The 16,879-nt window shown below is 43.1% G+C and overlaps 1 protein-coding gene across 6 annotated transcripts in view; it reads left to right on the top strand.

Annotated features, from left to right (window-relative positions):
- Nucleotides 1–12,730, top strand: part of NUP153 (nucleoporin 153) — a 68,152-nt gene extending 55,422 nt beyond the window's left edge. For 4 of the 6 annotated variants that reach the window (XM_089334362.1, XM_051832573.2, XM_089334361.1 and 1 more), the window contains 5 exons: nt 1,578–2,462; nt 4,242–4,595; nt 5,224–5,493; nt 10,728–10,896; nt 11,584–12,730. In XM_089334362.1, coding sequence (XP_089190488.1) covers nt 1,578–2,462; nt 4,242–4,595; nt 5,224–5,493; nt 10,728–10,896; nt 11,584–11,668 — 1,763 coding nt within the window. In that variant the 3' untranslated portion in view covers nt 11,669–12,730. The remainder of the gene's footprint in view (nt 1–1,577; nt 2,463–4,241; nt 4,596–5,223; nt 5,494–10,727; nt 10,897–11,583) is intronic. The other 2 variants (XM_089334363.1, XM_008274128.5) reach the window with 1 other exon arrangement.
- Nucleotides 12,731–16,879: the final 4,149 nt, after the last annotated feature.

Raw genomic sequence — 16,879 nt, 5'->3', positions numbered from 1 at the left:
ATTTTGGTGCCACTTTTTTAATGCTTGAATGAATATAAGATCTAAAAATTAAAAAAAAAATGGGAGTGGACATTTAGTCTGGCAGGACCCTGTGAGGTGATAGCCCAAGTAATTGGGTTCTTGTCATCACATGGGATATACCCGGATTGCTTTTGTGTACAGCCCCAGCTGTGGAGTAGAACCAGTTGCCCTGATTCCTTCTACCTCACAAATATATTTTGAAAGAAAGAAATTGTGATGAGTCATCTCTTATCCCCATTGGCTCTTTTTTTTTTTTTTTTTTTTTTTTTGGACAGGCAGAGTTAGCCAGAGAGAGACAGAGAGAAAGGTCTTCCTTTTTCTGTTGGTTCACCTCACTCCCCCAGGTGGCTGCTACGGCCAGTGCGTTGCAGCCGGCGTGCTGAGCCGATCCAAAGCCAGGAGCCAGGTTCTTTCTCTTGGTCTCCCATGTGGGTGCAGGGCCCAAGAACCTGGGCCATCCTCTACCACACTCCCGGGCCACAGCAGAGAGCTGGCCTGGAAGAGGAGCAACCGGGACAGAATCTGGCGCCCCGACCGGGACTCGAACCTGGTGTGCCGGCGCCGCAGGCGGAAGATTAGCCTAGTGAGCCGTGGCACCGGCCTGGCTCAATTTTTTAAAAAATGATTTATTGATTTATTTATGTATTTGAAAACATCACAGAGAGGGACAGGTATGTTTCATCCGCTGGTTGGCTCCTCAGGTGGTCACAACAGCCAGGGCTAAGCCAGCCTGAAGCCAGGAGGCAAGAGCTTTATCTGAGTTTCCCACATAGTTGTAAGCGCTCAAGTATTTGGACCAATTTCTGCTGTTTTCTCAGGTGCATTAGCAGGGAGCTTCATTGGAAGTGAAACAGCCAGACCTCGAATGGGGGCCCATAGGGAATATTGGCGTCACACAGCACTAGCCCCCGTGGACTCATTTTGTAACCATCCTCTCCCCTCGAAAGATAATAGCTATGGCTAATTCAGAGTTCCCTGATGCCCATCCCAACCAACATATTCTCTATATTCTTCTATATTCTCATTTCATACTGCCTTATTAGCAAAGGTGGTATGCTATATTCCTTTTCTGCCCCCTTGATTTTATCATGGATTTTTGTGGATATATCCTCATTTTTCATTCTTTACAGCTGCCTACATTGCACATAGCGTTTTATGTGCCTGCGAGTTTACCTTTAAAACAAAGTCACAGCTGTAGAATTGCTGGGCCAAAGGGTATGTGTGTTACTTTGGTAAATATTGACAGACTGCCTCACACAAGTTTTGTGCCAACTTACACATACACTTGCAAGATATGAAAGTGCCTATTCTCAGTCTGGTCACCAATATGAACTTTATCAGACTTTAAACAATTTTGATCAGTCTGATAATAGGAAAGTGACATGTCAGTTTAGTTTTTAGGACTGTTCTCAGTGTGAACATCGGTCAGCATGGTTCACATTTACTGCCATTTCAGAGTTACTCCTTTGCTACTCTGGCTTTGAAGGTTACATTTTGTTTGAGAGGATAAGTACATTTATTCAATGTATTTATGATGTCTGTTTTTCTATTTGAAGGCCTTGGGACGTCCTCCTCATCTTCGAACCCATCGGGCTCACCCTTCAAATTTGGTATCTCATCATCCTCTTCTGGTCCTTCTCAAACTTTAACAAACACTGGAAATTTTAAATTTGGAGATCAGGGTGGATTCAAAATAGGTGTATCATCTGATTCTGGGTCTGTAAACCCCTTGAGTGAAGGTTTTAAGTTTTCTAAACCAGTAGGAGATTTTAAATTTGGAGTTTCATCTGATTCTAAACCTGAAGAAGTTAAGAAAGACAGTAAGAATGATAATAAATTTAAGTTTGGATTTTCTTCTGGGTTAAGCAACCCAACTTCTTCAGCTCCTTTTCAGTTTGGAGTGTCTAATCTTGGACAGCAAGAAAAGAAAGAGGAACCTCCAAAATCTTCATCTGCAAACTTTAGTTTTGCTACAGGTATAGTTAACCCCACTCCTGCCACTTCTAACACCTTAGTGACCTCTGAGAACAAGAGCAGTTTCAGCTTTGGAAGTATAGAAACCAAGAGTGTCTCCATGACTCCCTTCACATGTAAGACACCAGAAGCGAAGAAAGAAGAAATGCCTGCCCCTAAAGTAGGGTTTACTTTTGGCAATATGGAACCTGCCTCTATGCCATCTGCCTCAATGTTTGCTTTGGGACGGACAGAAGAGAAACAACAAGAGCCTGTCACTTCTACTTCTCTAATTTTGGGGAAGAAGGCTGACAAAGAAGAGCCAAAGTGTCAACCATTGTTTTCCTTTGGGAATTCAGAGCAAACCAAAGATGAGAGTTCTTCGAAGTCAACATTTAGTTTCAGTATGGCAAAGACATCTGAGAAGGAAGCTGAACAGCCAGCAAAAACCACTTTTGCTTTTGGAGCTCAAACCAGTACGACAGCTGGTGAGTATTTTGAGTATCACACTTTTTCTTTTTTTCTTTTTCTTGGTAACAAAAACAAAGTGTCAACAAATCCATCAGGTCAGAGAATGGTTTACACTGATTACAGTTCAGGGTACCAGCTGCAACTCTGAGAAGGAGCCTAGGGTGTTCAGTTGTAAGTGCTCTAAACTCTCATTCTGATGATGTTATTTATAGAGTTCTGATAGAAAACCCACAATGGTGCAGGTCTGTGTATTTCTTTCTTCCTTTTCCTTGACAGTTATATCGCGTATACTATTCAGGAAAATAGAAATTCTTGAGCTAGTAAACTAGAGTGTAATATATAATATATAAAGCCTTCATTTACAAATAGTTGGATATAACCGGTCATCAGATATTTAAGGAATATCACCGACAAATTTTATTAATCACGGAGACGACAGAGGTGATTTTGAAAACTAAAATCCTGAAGAAAAAGTAAAAGCATGGTTATTGAAATAAAGTCATTCTCAGGGTGGCTGCTGCCTGCAGCTCCAGCATCCTATATGGGTATTTTCAAGTCCTGGCTACTCCATTTCTGACCCAGCTCCCTGCTAATGTGCTTGGGAAAGCAACAGAGGATGGCCCAAGTGTTTGGACCTCTGCCACCCATGTGGGAGACGAGGATTAAATTTCTGACTCCTGGCTTCTGCCAACTAGGGAGTGAAGCAGCAGATGGAAGATGCATGTGTCTGTCTCTCACTCTTCCTCTTGCTCTGTAACTCTGACTTTCAAAATAAGTACACCTTTCAAAAAAAAAAAAATTGGAAGTACTCAGAAAAATTTACAAAAGAATAAGGAATTCGACAGGAGGAGTATTGGGAAAAGTTCACAAGGCAAAAAACAAACAAACAAACAAACAAAAATTTCACCGAGGGACTAGCACTGTGCCACAGTGGGTTAAGCTGCCACCTGCAGTACTGGCACCCCAGTTCTGGTCTTGGTTGCTCAACTTCTGATCCAGCTTCCTGTAAATACACCTTGGAAAGCAGCAGAGGATGGCCAAGTGCTTGGGCCCCTACACCCTCATGAGAGACCTGGATTCCTGCCTTTATGCATATCGCCAAGAAATTATGTATTCAAAAAATTTTTGTACCAGTATACACATTTTCTAGTCCTGTTTTAGAATTACTTACTTATTTGAAACAAAAAGAGAGAGGGAGAAAGAGATCTTCTATCTGCTGGTTCACTCCCCAAATGACCACATGGCAGGGACTGGGCCAGGCTAAAGCTGAGAGCCTGGAACTCCATATTGATCTCCCTAAAGGATGACAGGACTCACATACTTGGACCAACTTCTGCTGAATTAACTTCAAAAAAAAAAAAAAAAATGGAGGTGAGGGGAGAAGGACATCTTTTCCATCCGCTGGTCTACTCCCCAAATTGGCAGCAGCGGCTGGCACTGGGGCAGACTAGCCAGGATCCAAGAGCTTCATCTGTATCTCCAGTGTGGGTGGCAGAGGTCCATGTACTTGGGCCATCTGCTGCTGCTTTCTCAGGTGCATTAGCAGGAACCTGGATCATAGGTGGAGCAGCTGGGACTTGAACTGGTATCCATATGGGGTGCTGTTATTGGCAGTTTAAAGTGCCCTCATATTTGACCATCTACACATTTAATAATAACAGATGTCCATTCGATTCAAAAGTCAGTATTAAAAACTTGCTGTGTTTTTTAATGAATTTATAGATTGTAGGGTAGGAAAAAATGCTCTCTGAAATTATTTTGTTCCTAAGGATTGTTTCTTAATTTCTATATTACAGATCAAGGTACAGCAAAACCAGTTTTTAGTTTCTTGAACAATTCTTCGAGTTCAAGTACACCAGCTACTTCTGCTGGTGGTGGCATATTTGGTAGTTCCACCTTTTCCTCCAGTCAGCCTATGACTGCCTTCGTGTTTGGACAGTCCAGCAATCCCGTGAGCAGCCCTGCTTTTGGTAACTCCACTGAGCCCAGTACATCTCAGTCTTTGCTGTTCTCTCAAGATAGCAAACCAGCGACCACATCCAGCACGAGTACCGCTGCCACTTCATTTGTATTTGGTTCAGGCACCAGCAGTAACAGTGCTGCAACCTCTGGCTTCGCCTTTGGAGCTACCACCACGTCTAGCTCAGCAGGTACTTTTACAAAATAGAAAAAACACATATTATAGTTGCACTGGCTTTCATTGCGAGTGTGTCACATTTTAGCAGATGATACAGCAGGTGTCACTGTGCTAAAATGGCATCAGTACCTTTAGGTCATCTATACCTGGGATGTTAGACTAATGTGGGAAGGTGTACGTTGTATATTCAGGTTGAATATATTTATCTCTAGGGAACAGTTTTTCTGATCTGTGTAAGAATGTAGTATTTAACTGTTTTCATGTTTTCTTTTTGACATGTTAACTTGTAAGTAACCACATAACTGAGTGTTTTATTACATCAATTCTCATTGTACAATACGTTCATATGTACACCATTAGACATTTATTTCTGTACATATATCCTGTCACCAAAAATTGTTACCTGTGAAGGTGAGGAGTCATGTTAATTGGAGTTGTTTATATGTTTTATAAATAATGGTAGAGAAAGTTAGATTCTTAATTTCTTAATCATTTTCGAAATTTCTGTTAATGGAATTTGGTTAGCAGGGTCAGAGTTTGAAAAGAAGCATGAAATTTGCTTGTGGGCTTAGAGAAATGTCTTCAGAATTACCTGCCTGTAGCCAGCTACATCATGGTGATGTGTTTCTTTGGGCCTCCAGGATCCTCCTTTGTATTTGGTACAGGAGCTTCAGCACCATCTGCCAGTCCAGCATTTGGTGCTAGCCAGACCCCAGCATTTGGACAAAGTCAAGGTGCCAGCCAGCCTAATCCCCCAGGCTTTGGATCTATATCTTCAACAGCGTTGTTTTCTGCGGCTTCTCAGCCTGCACAACCCACTTTTGGAGCAGTGTCAAGCAGTAGCCAGCCTCCTGTGTTTGGACAACAGCCTAGTCAGTCTACATTTGGCTCTGGAACAGCTCCCAATTCTAGTAAGTATTCAGTGATGCATGTTTCATATAACTTAGGCTCTGTGTATCTTAAAAGTCAAATTTGTCCTTTAACTTTGAAACCATGCATATGGTATTTTTTTAAATTATTAATATCTCTTGTACATGGCAGAGTAGAGAGGTATATGTTTAGTTGTACCTATAAACAGTATTCCTAAATTTCACACAATCAGTCTTTTTAAGGTAATGAATTGTGTTTTACGGGTTTATTTCTTTCTTATTCTGACTTTTTAAAAAATATTTTATAAAGACAAGAGTTAGAGATTTTCCATCCACTGGTTCTCTCCCCCCAACCCCAGACAGCTGCAACAGCTGGGGCTAGACGAGGCTGAAGCCAGGAGCTTGGAACTCTATCCAGGTCTCCCGCATGGGTGTCAGGGGCCCAGACATTTGAGCCATCTTCCACTGCTTTCCCAAGGCACACTGTCAGGAGCCAGGCACATTATCAGGCAGTTGGATTGGTAGCAGAGGCAGGACTTGATCCCAGGCACTCTGATACGGAATGTGGGTGTCCCAGGCAGTGGATTAACCTGAGGAGGCCTCCAATGTTTTTCTCTTTTTTAGAAATCCCTATTTATTTATTTGATTCACTTCTCAAATGCGTACAACAGCTGAGGCTAGGCAAGGAGCCAGGAGCCTGGAACTCAGTGTGGAGCTTGCACATGGATGTCAGGGACTCAGTACTTCAGTCTGCCTCCCAGGGTGTGCATTCGCATGAAGCTGGAATCAAGTGCAGAGCTGGAACTCAAACCAGGCTCTCCAGTTGGGACAGAGGGGTCCCAAGTAGTGTCCTAACTGCTGTGCCAAATGCCCCACCCCTAGTATTTTTCTGGTGTGAAGTATAGCCTCGTATAGAAAAGGTCATTAAATCCTCAATGAACAGTAAAATGATGACTCCAAATGCTGTGTAAATGCTGCTTGGGAACTCTTGATATACTCCTCTTCAGCCACATGCCTGTTCTACTCTAATTGTGATCACTGTCTTATCTTTTATATTAAGCATTGTTCTTTGGGCTTTAAGTTGACTGATATATGCACCTCTAGAAAAATACGGTCTTGCTTGATTTTTGTACAGAAATGGAATCTTAGATACAGCTTTTTTTTTTTTTTAACGGTATGAGGTTTGTAAGACTCATCATCCGTGTTATTGCATTGTCATTGCTGTAGAGCAAATCCTTGCATAAATATTACAGTCTTTCCATTTCCTGTTGATAGAAGTATGAGTTGTTTTTAGCTATTAGGAACAACTGCTCTGCATTTATACTGTTTGTGTAAATCTCCTCAGCACTTGGACACACACGTTGGCTATTTTCCAGTATCTGAAAGCACTTTCTCACAGGGTCTTTTATCCCGATTCTCTCACCAGACTTTCTAGGCCTGCCATCAAACAGTGATTTGGGGATCTCTTACCAATACTGTGGAGATTGCCTTTAACTTAACAAAGGAACTTTTGTTTCCTTGGTGTCACGTTGTCTCCCTTGCCTTTTTTTTTTTCTTCTTCTTCTTCTTCTTCTTCTTTTTTTTTTTTTTTTTTTTAGGGTCTAGGGAAGAGGCTTTACTTTTCTGCATTTCTTTATTCTGTCCCCACATTTACGTAGATTTCAGTATAATTTTTGAGGGGTTTTCTCCATTATGACATCTCTGGCCTTCAGAGTTGCTGTTGAAGTCTTCCTTGGTCTTTGCTTTTTGACCTATTTCTTTTTGAAATCTGATGTTCTGGCATGGTCAAACATGCTATGCTTATTGGGTCCTCTTTTTTTTTTTTTTTTTTATTTTTTTTCACATGGCCATAACAGCTAAGCTGGGCCAGGCTAAAACCGGGAACTTCATCTGTGTGTCCTGTGTGGGTGCAGGGATCCAAACACTTGAGCCACCCTCCGTTGCTTCCCCAGGCACATGAACAGGCAGCTGGATTTGTAGTGGAGCAGCTGGGACTCAAACCAGCACCCGGGTGATGCCAACCCCACAGATGGTGCCTTTACCCACTACGCCACAGCACCAGCCCCAGGTCCATTTTTATACATAGGGAACATGCATGCTCTTTTGTGAACTTTATTTAGTTTTTGGGAATTCTGAATCTTTTTGTCCCTTGTTGTCATTTTCTTAATTCTCCCCTCTTAGACCTTTTGTCTTTTGTTGTCCCTTCTGAGATTCGTTTTATCTTAACAGCTCTTCTGTCACAATTGTGCTTCCACTGTTGGGATTTTTAATTTCTGTGTGCCTTTTTGTTTCTGTGATACTGCCTTTTTATAATTCCTCTGGTTTTGTTTTATGGCTATAATGTTTATTGATCTTTTAATATTTAATATATTATATTTATTTAATATTTATCTAATATACTTTATTTTATATTTATATTTAATTATGTTTCATATATTCATACACATGTATATAATATACATATTATATATTTATGCTATATTTTATATTTCTATTTTAATAATCATATATTTAATGTTTATTTAAATGGTTTATTGATTTAGTTGAAAGGCAGAGTGACAGATGCAGAAGAGGGAGAGACAAAAAGGGAGATCTTCATTTACTCCTTCACTCCCCAGATGGCTGCAATGGCTAGAGCTGGGCCAAGCCTAAACCAGGAGCTTCATCTCGGTCTCCCATGTGGGTGGCAGGCACCCAAACACTTGGGCCACCTGCTGCTGCTTTTTCCCAGGCACATTAGCAGGGAGCTGACTCTGAAGTGGAGCAGCGGGGTTTTGATCTATATGGGATGCCAGCATCATAGGTGGTGGTTTTACCCGCCATACCACAACAGTGGCCCTATATTGATCTTGTGATGATATCTATATTGATGAGCTTTTTGTTTTTTTAAAGATCTGTTTATTTTTTATTTTTTTTTGAAAGGTAATGACAGAGGGAGGCCGGCGCTGTGGCCCAGTGGGTTAACGCCCTGGCCCGAAGCGCTGGCATCCCATATGGGTGCTGGTTCGAGACCCGGCTGCTCCACTTCCGATCCAGCTCTCTACTATGGCTTGGGACAGCAGTATGGCCCAAGTCATCGGGCCCCTGCACCCATGCGGGAGACCCAGAAGAAGTTTCTGGCTTCTGATCGGCGCAGCTCCAGCGCTGTGGCCAACTGGGGAGTGAACCAATGGATGGAAGACCTTCTCTCTCTACCTCTCCTCTCTCTGTGTAACTCTTTCAAATAAATAAATAAAATCTTTTAAAAAAAAAAAAAAGGTAATGACAGAGAGAGGGGGAGAGAGTGAGTACACATCCAGGTTAGGCCAGGCTGAAGCCAGAAGCCCCAAACTCCATTTGGGTCTTGTATGTGGGTAACAGGGACTCAAGTACTTGGGCCATCATCTCCTGCTTTCCCAGGTGCATTGGCAGGAATTTGGATCAGAGACAGAGTAGCCAGGACTCAAACTGGCATGCAGCTATGGGAAGTTGTGTCCTAAGTAGCAACTTAACCAACTATGCTACTGTGCCCACTTGTTTTTTCTTTTTCCTTAAAGTTGTGATTCCTTGCTTAGTTTGCTGCGAATTATTTTTCTCCCTCATTGTTTTGGTTTCAGTGTTTTTTTATTAAGTATTGTCCTCAAATATGTGGTGCTCCTCAGGACAATAGGACCTGAATAACAAAAGCCTTTGTGTGTTGATAAGGCTTAGCAATTTTGAACTTCACCTTTACACTATCTTTTATTTGGGAAAAGCTGGATGTTAGTATCTTTAGGTATTTCCCCTTAGACTGTCAGAGGACCCAGAGAAGAGGCTTCCAGGCTCCTGTGTGGAGGGTATCCGAGAACTCCTGGTTACTGGTGTTTCTGGAAGCTGAGTTGGGAGGATGACTGGCATTCTTGGTATTCATTGTATCAGCCTACTCTTAAAACCTCATTTTTGGGGCCGGCGCTGTGGTGTAGCGGTGCCACCATCCCATATGGGTGCCGGTTCGAGTCCCAGCTGCTCCGCTTCCAATCCAGCTCTCTGCTGTGGCCTAGGAAAGCAGTAGAAGCTGGCCCAAGCCCTTGGGCCCCTGCACCCACGTGGGAGACCCGGAAGAATCTCCTGGTTCATGGCTTCAAATCGGCACAGCTCCTGCTGTTGCGGCTAACTGGGGAGTGAACCAGAAGATGGAAGACCCCCTCCCATCCCCCCCCCTTCCCTCTGCCTCTGCCTCTCCTCCTCTCTCTGTGTAACTTTCAAATAAATAAGTAAATCTTTAAAAAAAAATTTTTTTTTTCAGTATAATGTTCTTGCCCTTACCTGTACATGGTGTCCCCCCAGCCCAAAGACATTTCCAAAGATTAAACCTTTTTGACTGAGGTATAGAAGAGGATTTGGGAGGGATTGATCTGGGTATCTGCTTCTTAAACAGCCATTCGACTGCCTTTTCTTATTTATTTATTTATTTATTTATTTATTTATTTATTTTGACAGAGTGGACAGTGAGAGAGAGAGAGACAGAGAGAAAGGTCCTCCTTTGCCGTTGGTTCACCCTCCAATGGCCGCCGCGGCCGGCACGCTGCGGCTGGCGCACTGCGCTGATCCGATGGCAGGAGCCAGGAGCCAGGTGCTTTTCCTGATCTCCCATGGGGTGCAGGGCCCAAGCACCTGGGCCATCCTCCACTGCACTCCCTGGCCACAGCAGAGGGCTGGCCTGGAAGAGGGGCAACCGGGACAGAATCCGGCGCCCCGACTGGGACTAGAACCCGGTGTGCTGGCGCCGCTAGGCGGAGGATTAGCCTAGTGAGCCGCGGCGCCGGCTTTTATTTTTTTTTATTTTGAAGTCCCATCTTCATTTTCCCTTCAGAGGTACCTGGAACATAAATTTCTGGGGTGTGTGTAGTGGACACGAAACTGCTCTGTGCTTTCTCTGCTGCTGGTTTAGTACTCAGCTTCAGTCAGCTTCTAAACTAATGTTGCTGTTGTCTCCTCTCCCCTCATCCTTGTTTAAAAAAAAGAAATTCCTTTTAATCCACTTTTCAAAGAAGATAGAGCTAAATGTGTTTGTTGGTCCTGCTCCCTCTAACTAGAAGTCCACTCTGCCCTTTTTCCTTGGTCAGGGGTAAGTTGTACCATCACTTGGAGGTGTCAAGTATGTACTTGGGTAAGCAGAGAAAATACTTCATTTTTCTTTAGAAAGTAATGGTAAGAAATCTTAACACTTTTACATGTTTTTGTATGTTGAGGTCAGAGTTGTTACTGAAAAAGCTGTCATTTTTGCCTTAATGAAGTGCTTTTTGCTTTTATTATAGATTCGGTTTTCCAATTTGGCAGCAGCACGGCAAATTTCAACTTCACAAGCAATAATCCAGCAGGAGTTTTCACATTTGGTGCAAATTTTAGCACACCTGCAGCCTCCACCCAGCCGTCAGGCTCCGGGAGCTTTCCCTTTAACCCGTCTCAAGCTACATTTACAGTGGGGTAAGAGAACGTTTTGGTGAAATGGGAAATTTACATTGATTATTTTAGGTATGTGATGTTTTTTTTTTTTTGTTTTTTTTTTTTTTTGTTTTTTTTTTTTTAATTTTTGACAGGCAGAGTGGACAGTGAGAGAGAGAGACAGAGAGAGAAAGGTCTTCCTTTGCCGTTGGTTCACCCTCCAATGGCCGCCGCTGCAGCCGGCGCACTGCGCTGATCCGATGGCAGGAGCCAGGAGCCAGGTGCTTTTTCCTGGTCTCCCATGGGGTGCAGGGCCCAAGCACCTGGGCCATCCTCCACTGCACTTCCTGGCCATAGCAGAGAGCTGGCCTGGAAGAGGGGCAACCGGGACAGAATCCGGCGCCCCGACTGGGACTAGAACCCGGTGTGCCGGCGCCGCAAGGTGGAGGATTAGCCTATTGAGCCACGGCGCCGGCCTGATGTATGTTTTGCTGTTAAAAGTCATCAAGGTGCAGTGAAATGTGTTCTCCCACATCAGTTTATCACACTGTAATTTGAGGGGTCATAAAGCCTGAGAAGTTAACAATAATGGGTTTGCTTAGGTATAATAGTAGAAAATGTGTTTCTTTAACAACATAAGTCTTATTTTTCCCCCTTATTGGTGATCATGTTAAATGATTCTGGAATTTTGCTTTGGTCATTGTGTCACGTGAGGTTTTTTTTTCAAAGGTCAAATGGGAAAAGCATGTTCTCGTCTTCTGGAACTTCAGTTTCTGGTCGCAAGATAAAGACTGCTGTTAGACGAAAGAAATAAAGGTCACGATGGTATTACGTGCAACAGTTTGGCAACAGCTGGTGTCCTGCTTTCAGATACTGGATTATACTGTGTGCTGGGGTTATCTGAACTAAGATTTGCCTAAGGACTTCTTAAATTTTGGAATTTTCCTCCTTTTCTTTATGGAAGCCCTACCCCTGCCTCTGCCACTTCCTTATAAAAAAATAATACCTAGACTGGTGACTGATTCTTCAGCAAAAATATTTTATGATCCAGCAAATTATTCACTGATTTGGCGTAGTCTGGCTGTACCCAGGAATAGAGCCTGCACGGTGAATGGCTTTGTATAGAACCTCTTCGTGTGCACCGCCATGTGCATTAATAAGCGTTTATGGAACACATTGAAATTGTAACTATATCTGAGGAATTCTGTATAGATTAGGATTCTGTGTAGATTAGAGGATGTTGAAATGAATGATTTCTATGCCGAGTTTGTGCTGATGTGTGTGAAGTGAGTGCGTCGGGTGTATCGTGCACTAAAATTTTCTGATAGAGGAAGCCTGATTAAAAAGAGTGGTCCATGCTGAGGACTTGTTAGATCTCACTCATCCTACATTTAATAATTATATGCTACTTCTCTATTTTCATTCCTCTAACTATCGCCTGTCTTGCCTTTTTCATTATTTTATTATGAAACTTGTGTAAATACAATTTTGTTTCTGTACTGTTTTGGCATAACATAAAGTCTGTGAACTTGAAATTTTAATTTTGTGTTAGAATTTTTTTCGTTGTTGTTTAGTCTTGTCTCAGATTTTATTATGTAAATCCCATTATTCAAAGTTGCCTAAATCCATTTGGAAATCTTTAAAAAAAAATTGGGGATTCTTAAAGTTGAATTTATTGGCTTTTCTGATCCAGTTTTATTTGGACCAAAAACCAGTATTGTACAAAGTATTAAGCATATATTTTTATATTTACTGAAATGGACTGTGGTGACTTTGGATAATAAGGAAAAGTTTAATATTAAAGCCATGTTTATTACAGTATAATTAACATGTTAAACCATGGGATAAATGCCATCAATAAAAAAATTACGAAGCACTTTTTGTTTTAGTTTTAACTCAAAATGAAGGTTCACAGTATTAATGGTCAGGGACTTTTCTCTGCAGATTAACAGTGGTCAGATACTCCAAAGAACACATTTTAAGTGTTCTAGACAACATCTAGGAGGAGGAGAAAATATTTGAGTTTGCAGCATATAGGAGGCACACTGCTTATTTCCTGGTGCTAGGAATCATACCTAATTTTCCACGTAGATTTACATACCTTTTTTTAAAAAGTTGGAAATAAATACCACAACCATTTGTCTGTACTTGCGTTTTCCTTGATAGGGACAAGACTGATTATTGATTGAATTCTTTTGGATACCTAAAACAGTTCACAGATACCGTGGTGTTCTTTTTGTATAATTTCTTTTGGATTACTGTTATTTTTTTTTTTACATCCATCCCCCCCCCCCCCCCACTGTGGCTCACCATAGAGCTCTTGGAACAGTATTTGATAGTTTTATTTCCCTTGAATGTATAATTATTATTTGGTGCATGCTTTTAATTGCTGGACTTTGGTTGGCTGGAGTTGAAATTTGGAAGTGAATTTCTGAAGCCTTGGGGGCCACCATTGTGTGGCGCAGCAGGTGAAGCTGCTGCTTGTCACCAGCATCCCATAGGAGTGCCAGTTCAAGTCCCAGCTACTCCACTTCCATTCCAGCTCCCTGCTAATGAATCTGGAAAAGTAGCGGAGGATGGCCCGGGGGCTTGGGCCCCCCTGTACCCATTTGGGAGACTGATGGAGTTCCAGGCTCCCGACTTCAGCCTGGCTGTTGTGGCCATTTGGGGAATGAACCAGCAGATGAAAGATCTTTTTTTTTCTGTTTCTCTCCACCTCTCTCTAACTCTGCCTTTCAAATAAATAAATCTTAAGAGTAACTAGCCTTGCATTTAAGACTGCCCATATTGGAGTACCTTGGTTCAGTACCCACTTAAACCTCCTGACCCCAGCTTCCTGATTCCAAGGGCCCTGAGAGGCAGTGTGGAATGCCTCCAGAAATTGTGTCCATTGCGGACACCCATGTAGGAAGCCTAGGTCAAGGCAGTGAATGTTTGTCTTTCTCTGCCTCTTAAATATAACACTTGGGCTGTTTTTTTGTTTCCAATGAAAAGATGTTTTTCTGATCTAAAATATCTTAGGCCATCCTCTGGTGCTAGTTTGGGTTTGGAAATTCTGTATTTTGACTTGGTTAATGCTACATATTTGGGGCTGGTGTTGTGGTGCAGTGTGTTAAACCGTCACTTGGATGCCTGCGTCCTATAAAGGAACGCCCGGGATCATCACCACGTCTCAGCTCCTTCACTTCCTGTTAAAGCACCTGGCGGGCAGTAGGTGACGGCCCAGGTGCTTGGGCTCCTGCCACCCCCATGGGAGGCAGGTAGAATTGCTGGCTCCTGTCTTCGCACTAAGAGAGATCTTCCATCCACTGGTTTGCTCCCCTAAATGCCTTCAACAGTCAGAGCTAGGCTAGGCAGGACTAGGAACTCCAAGTTCTCCCATGTCAGTGGCAGGAACATCATCTGTTGCCTTCCAGGTATTTTAGCAGAAAGCTGGATAGGAGGCTTGGAGTAGCCATGACTCACTGATACAGGAGGCGAGTGTGCTATATGTTTGATACTTAGCTGTTTGGAAGGGGAGGACGAATAGTGGTGAGTGCTGGAAAAGGTGTAACTGGGAATCTGTCTTTGCTCAGAAGTTACTGCCTGGGTCTGGCGTTGTGTAGTATGTTAAGCCTTAGCTTGCAATGCCAGCATCCCTTATGGGCACCAGTGTGAGACCCTGCTGCTTCAATTCTGATCCAACTCCATGCTAATGCACCATGAAAAGCAGTGGAAAATGGTCCAGATGTTTGGGCTCCTGTACCCATGTGGGAGACTGATGGAGTTTTAGCCTCCTGACTAGCCTGGCCCAGCCATTGTAGCCATTTGAGGAGTGAATCCACAGATGGAGATTCTCTCTCTCCTCCCCACCACCATCACTCTCTCCTCCGCCCCCTCCCTTCCTTTTTCTCTCTCTCCCTTCCTCCTACACATACACACACCCTCTCTGTAACTGCCTTTCTAATAACAAATAAGTTAATGCCCAATTACCTTGCAGTTCAGTTCTTAGCCATTCTGTAGGCCCAAGAGGTTGGAACACTGGGCTTTCTACTTTTCTCCAGAAATGTGTTAAAATGTATACTTTTTCCTTTTTTAAACAAATTCTTGAAAGCTGTACTTAAGCTGGCTTTTGATAAAGATGAAGTCTTGGGGGTGTGTTTAGCTTAATTAATGGTTAAGATGTCTGTGTCCCACATTGAGTACCTGGGTTGATTTCTGCCTCTGACTCCAGCTTCCTGCAAACCCTGGAAAACAACAGTAATGGCTAAAGTAACTGGGTTCCTGTCACCCACATGGGAGACCTGAATCTGCCTTTGCCTTTGCAAAAAAAAAAAAAAAAAGGGCTTCCCAAGTTTTTAGGACCCTATTCAGATTTTGATACTTTTTTTTTTCTTTATTTTTCTTTTTTTTGACAGGCAGAGTTAGACAGAAAGGTCTTCCTTCCGTTGGTTCACAGGCAGAGTTAGACAGAAAGGTCTTCCTTCCGTTGGTTCACCCCCCAAACAGCTGCTATGGCCAGCGCACTGCGCTGATCCGAAGCCAGGAGCCAGGTGCTTCCTCCTGATCTCCATGGGGTGCAGGGCCCAAGTACTTGGGCCATCCTCCACTGCCTTCCCGGGCCACAGCAGAGAGCTGGCCTGGAAGAGGGGTAACCGGGACTAGAACCCAGTGTGCCGGCTCTGCAAGGCAGAGGATTAGTCTAGTGAGCCGTGGAGCAGGCCTAGACCCATTTATGATCTACTCCCTGTGATTATAACTGCCCCTTGAGTTACATGTTTCATGCCTAAGAGGTAATTGAGGGCTATTCGTGGAACAAAGGGAAACATGTTGAAAAGGAAGTGTGACGAATGGCTTTAATGGAAGAGACTGAAGGAACAAAAAGTCACATACGGTAAGTTAATAATTGGGTGCATTTACATAATGTGGCCAGAGTGTCTAGTTCTAACATATTACTTGATGGCATGTGTCAAATGTATGTTCTTAATCTCTCTCACTGGGTCCAGATGGGGTCCAAAAACAAATACCTGGAAGATGTTTGGTGCACTGAGGTCGAGGCTACTCCAACCACATTTAAGCAAAATGTTGTGTTGATTACAACTCTAGGCATTAAGAAAAAATGGGTTCTGTAGCAGGCATTGTGGGTGCAGCAGGTTGAGCCACTGCTTGGGACATCCACATCCATGATGAAGCACTGCCAAGTCCTGGCTACTGCACTTGTAGCATTACTGCTGCTGCATCCTGGGAGGTGGCAGATGATGGACTAAAGACTTGGGTTTCTGCCAGCCTCCTGAGACCCAGGTGGAATTCCTGGTTCCTGGCTTTGGCCTGGCCCAGCTCTCACTGTGGACTTTAGGGGACATTTGGGGAATAGGCAGTTGGAAGATCTATTTTCCTCTGTCACTCTTTCAAATCTTTTTTTAAAAAGTTTAGAGAGTGGAGAAATGTCTTAGTTACTTAATAGTATACATTCTGTCCTGAAATTGTATGACATTATTTGAGATGAAAGAATCATAACCATTTGTAACCAGGATACTAGACCTTTACTCAAGTACCATGCCATTTTCTGGGCCTTTGTTGTTGTTGAAAGGCATAGTTTCAGAGAGGCAGAGAGAAAAGTCTTCCATCTGCCAGTTTGCTCCCTAAATGGCTGCAATGGCCAGAACTGGGCCAATCTGGAGCCAGGAGCAGGCCATCTTCCACTGCTTCCCCAGGCCATAGCAGAGAGCTGGATCAGAAGTGGAGCAGCCGGGACACAGAACCAGTGCCCAATGGGATGCCAGTGCTGCAGGCAGCAGCTTTAACCACTACGCCACAGCACCGGCCTCTCTCGGCCTGTTTTAAAGTTTGAAATTCATTGGAAATTTCATGAAGATCAGTCTGTGCTTAATAAAAATTGACACATTTGATATAGAAACATTGAGAAATTTGGGATATTGGTTCTGGCTATGCACAGCAACTATGACCGTGTTGACCAGAGCCTTCTCTTGTACTGTGGGCCAACTTTTATGAAGTTGAAGACCAAAATTTAGTTCCGTAATTTCTA

This window comes from Oryctolagus cuniculus, chromosome 5 (assembly GCF_051225735.1).
Source record: "Oryctolagus cuniculus isolate XC-2025 breed Fujian yellow rabbit chromosome 5, ASM5122573v1, whole genome shotgun sequence".
Classification (NCBI taxonomy): Eukaryota; Metazoa; Chordata; class Mammalia; order Lagomorpha; family Leporidae; genus Oryctolagus; species Oryctolagus cuniculus.
Note: the sequence above shows the minus strand (reverse complement) of the source record. Positions and strands in the feature narration are given on the sequence as shown.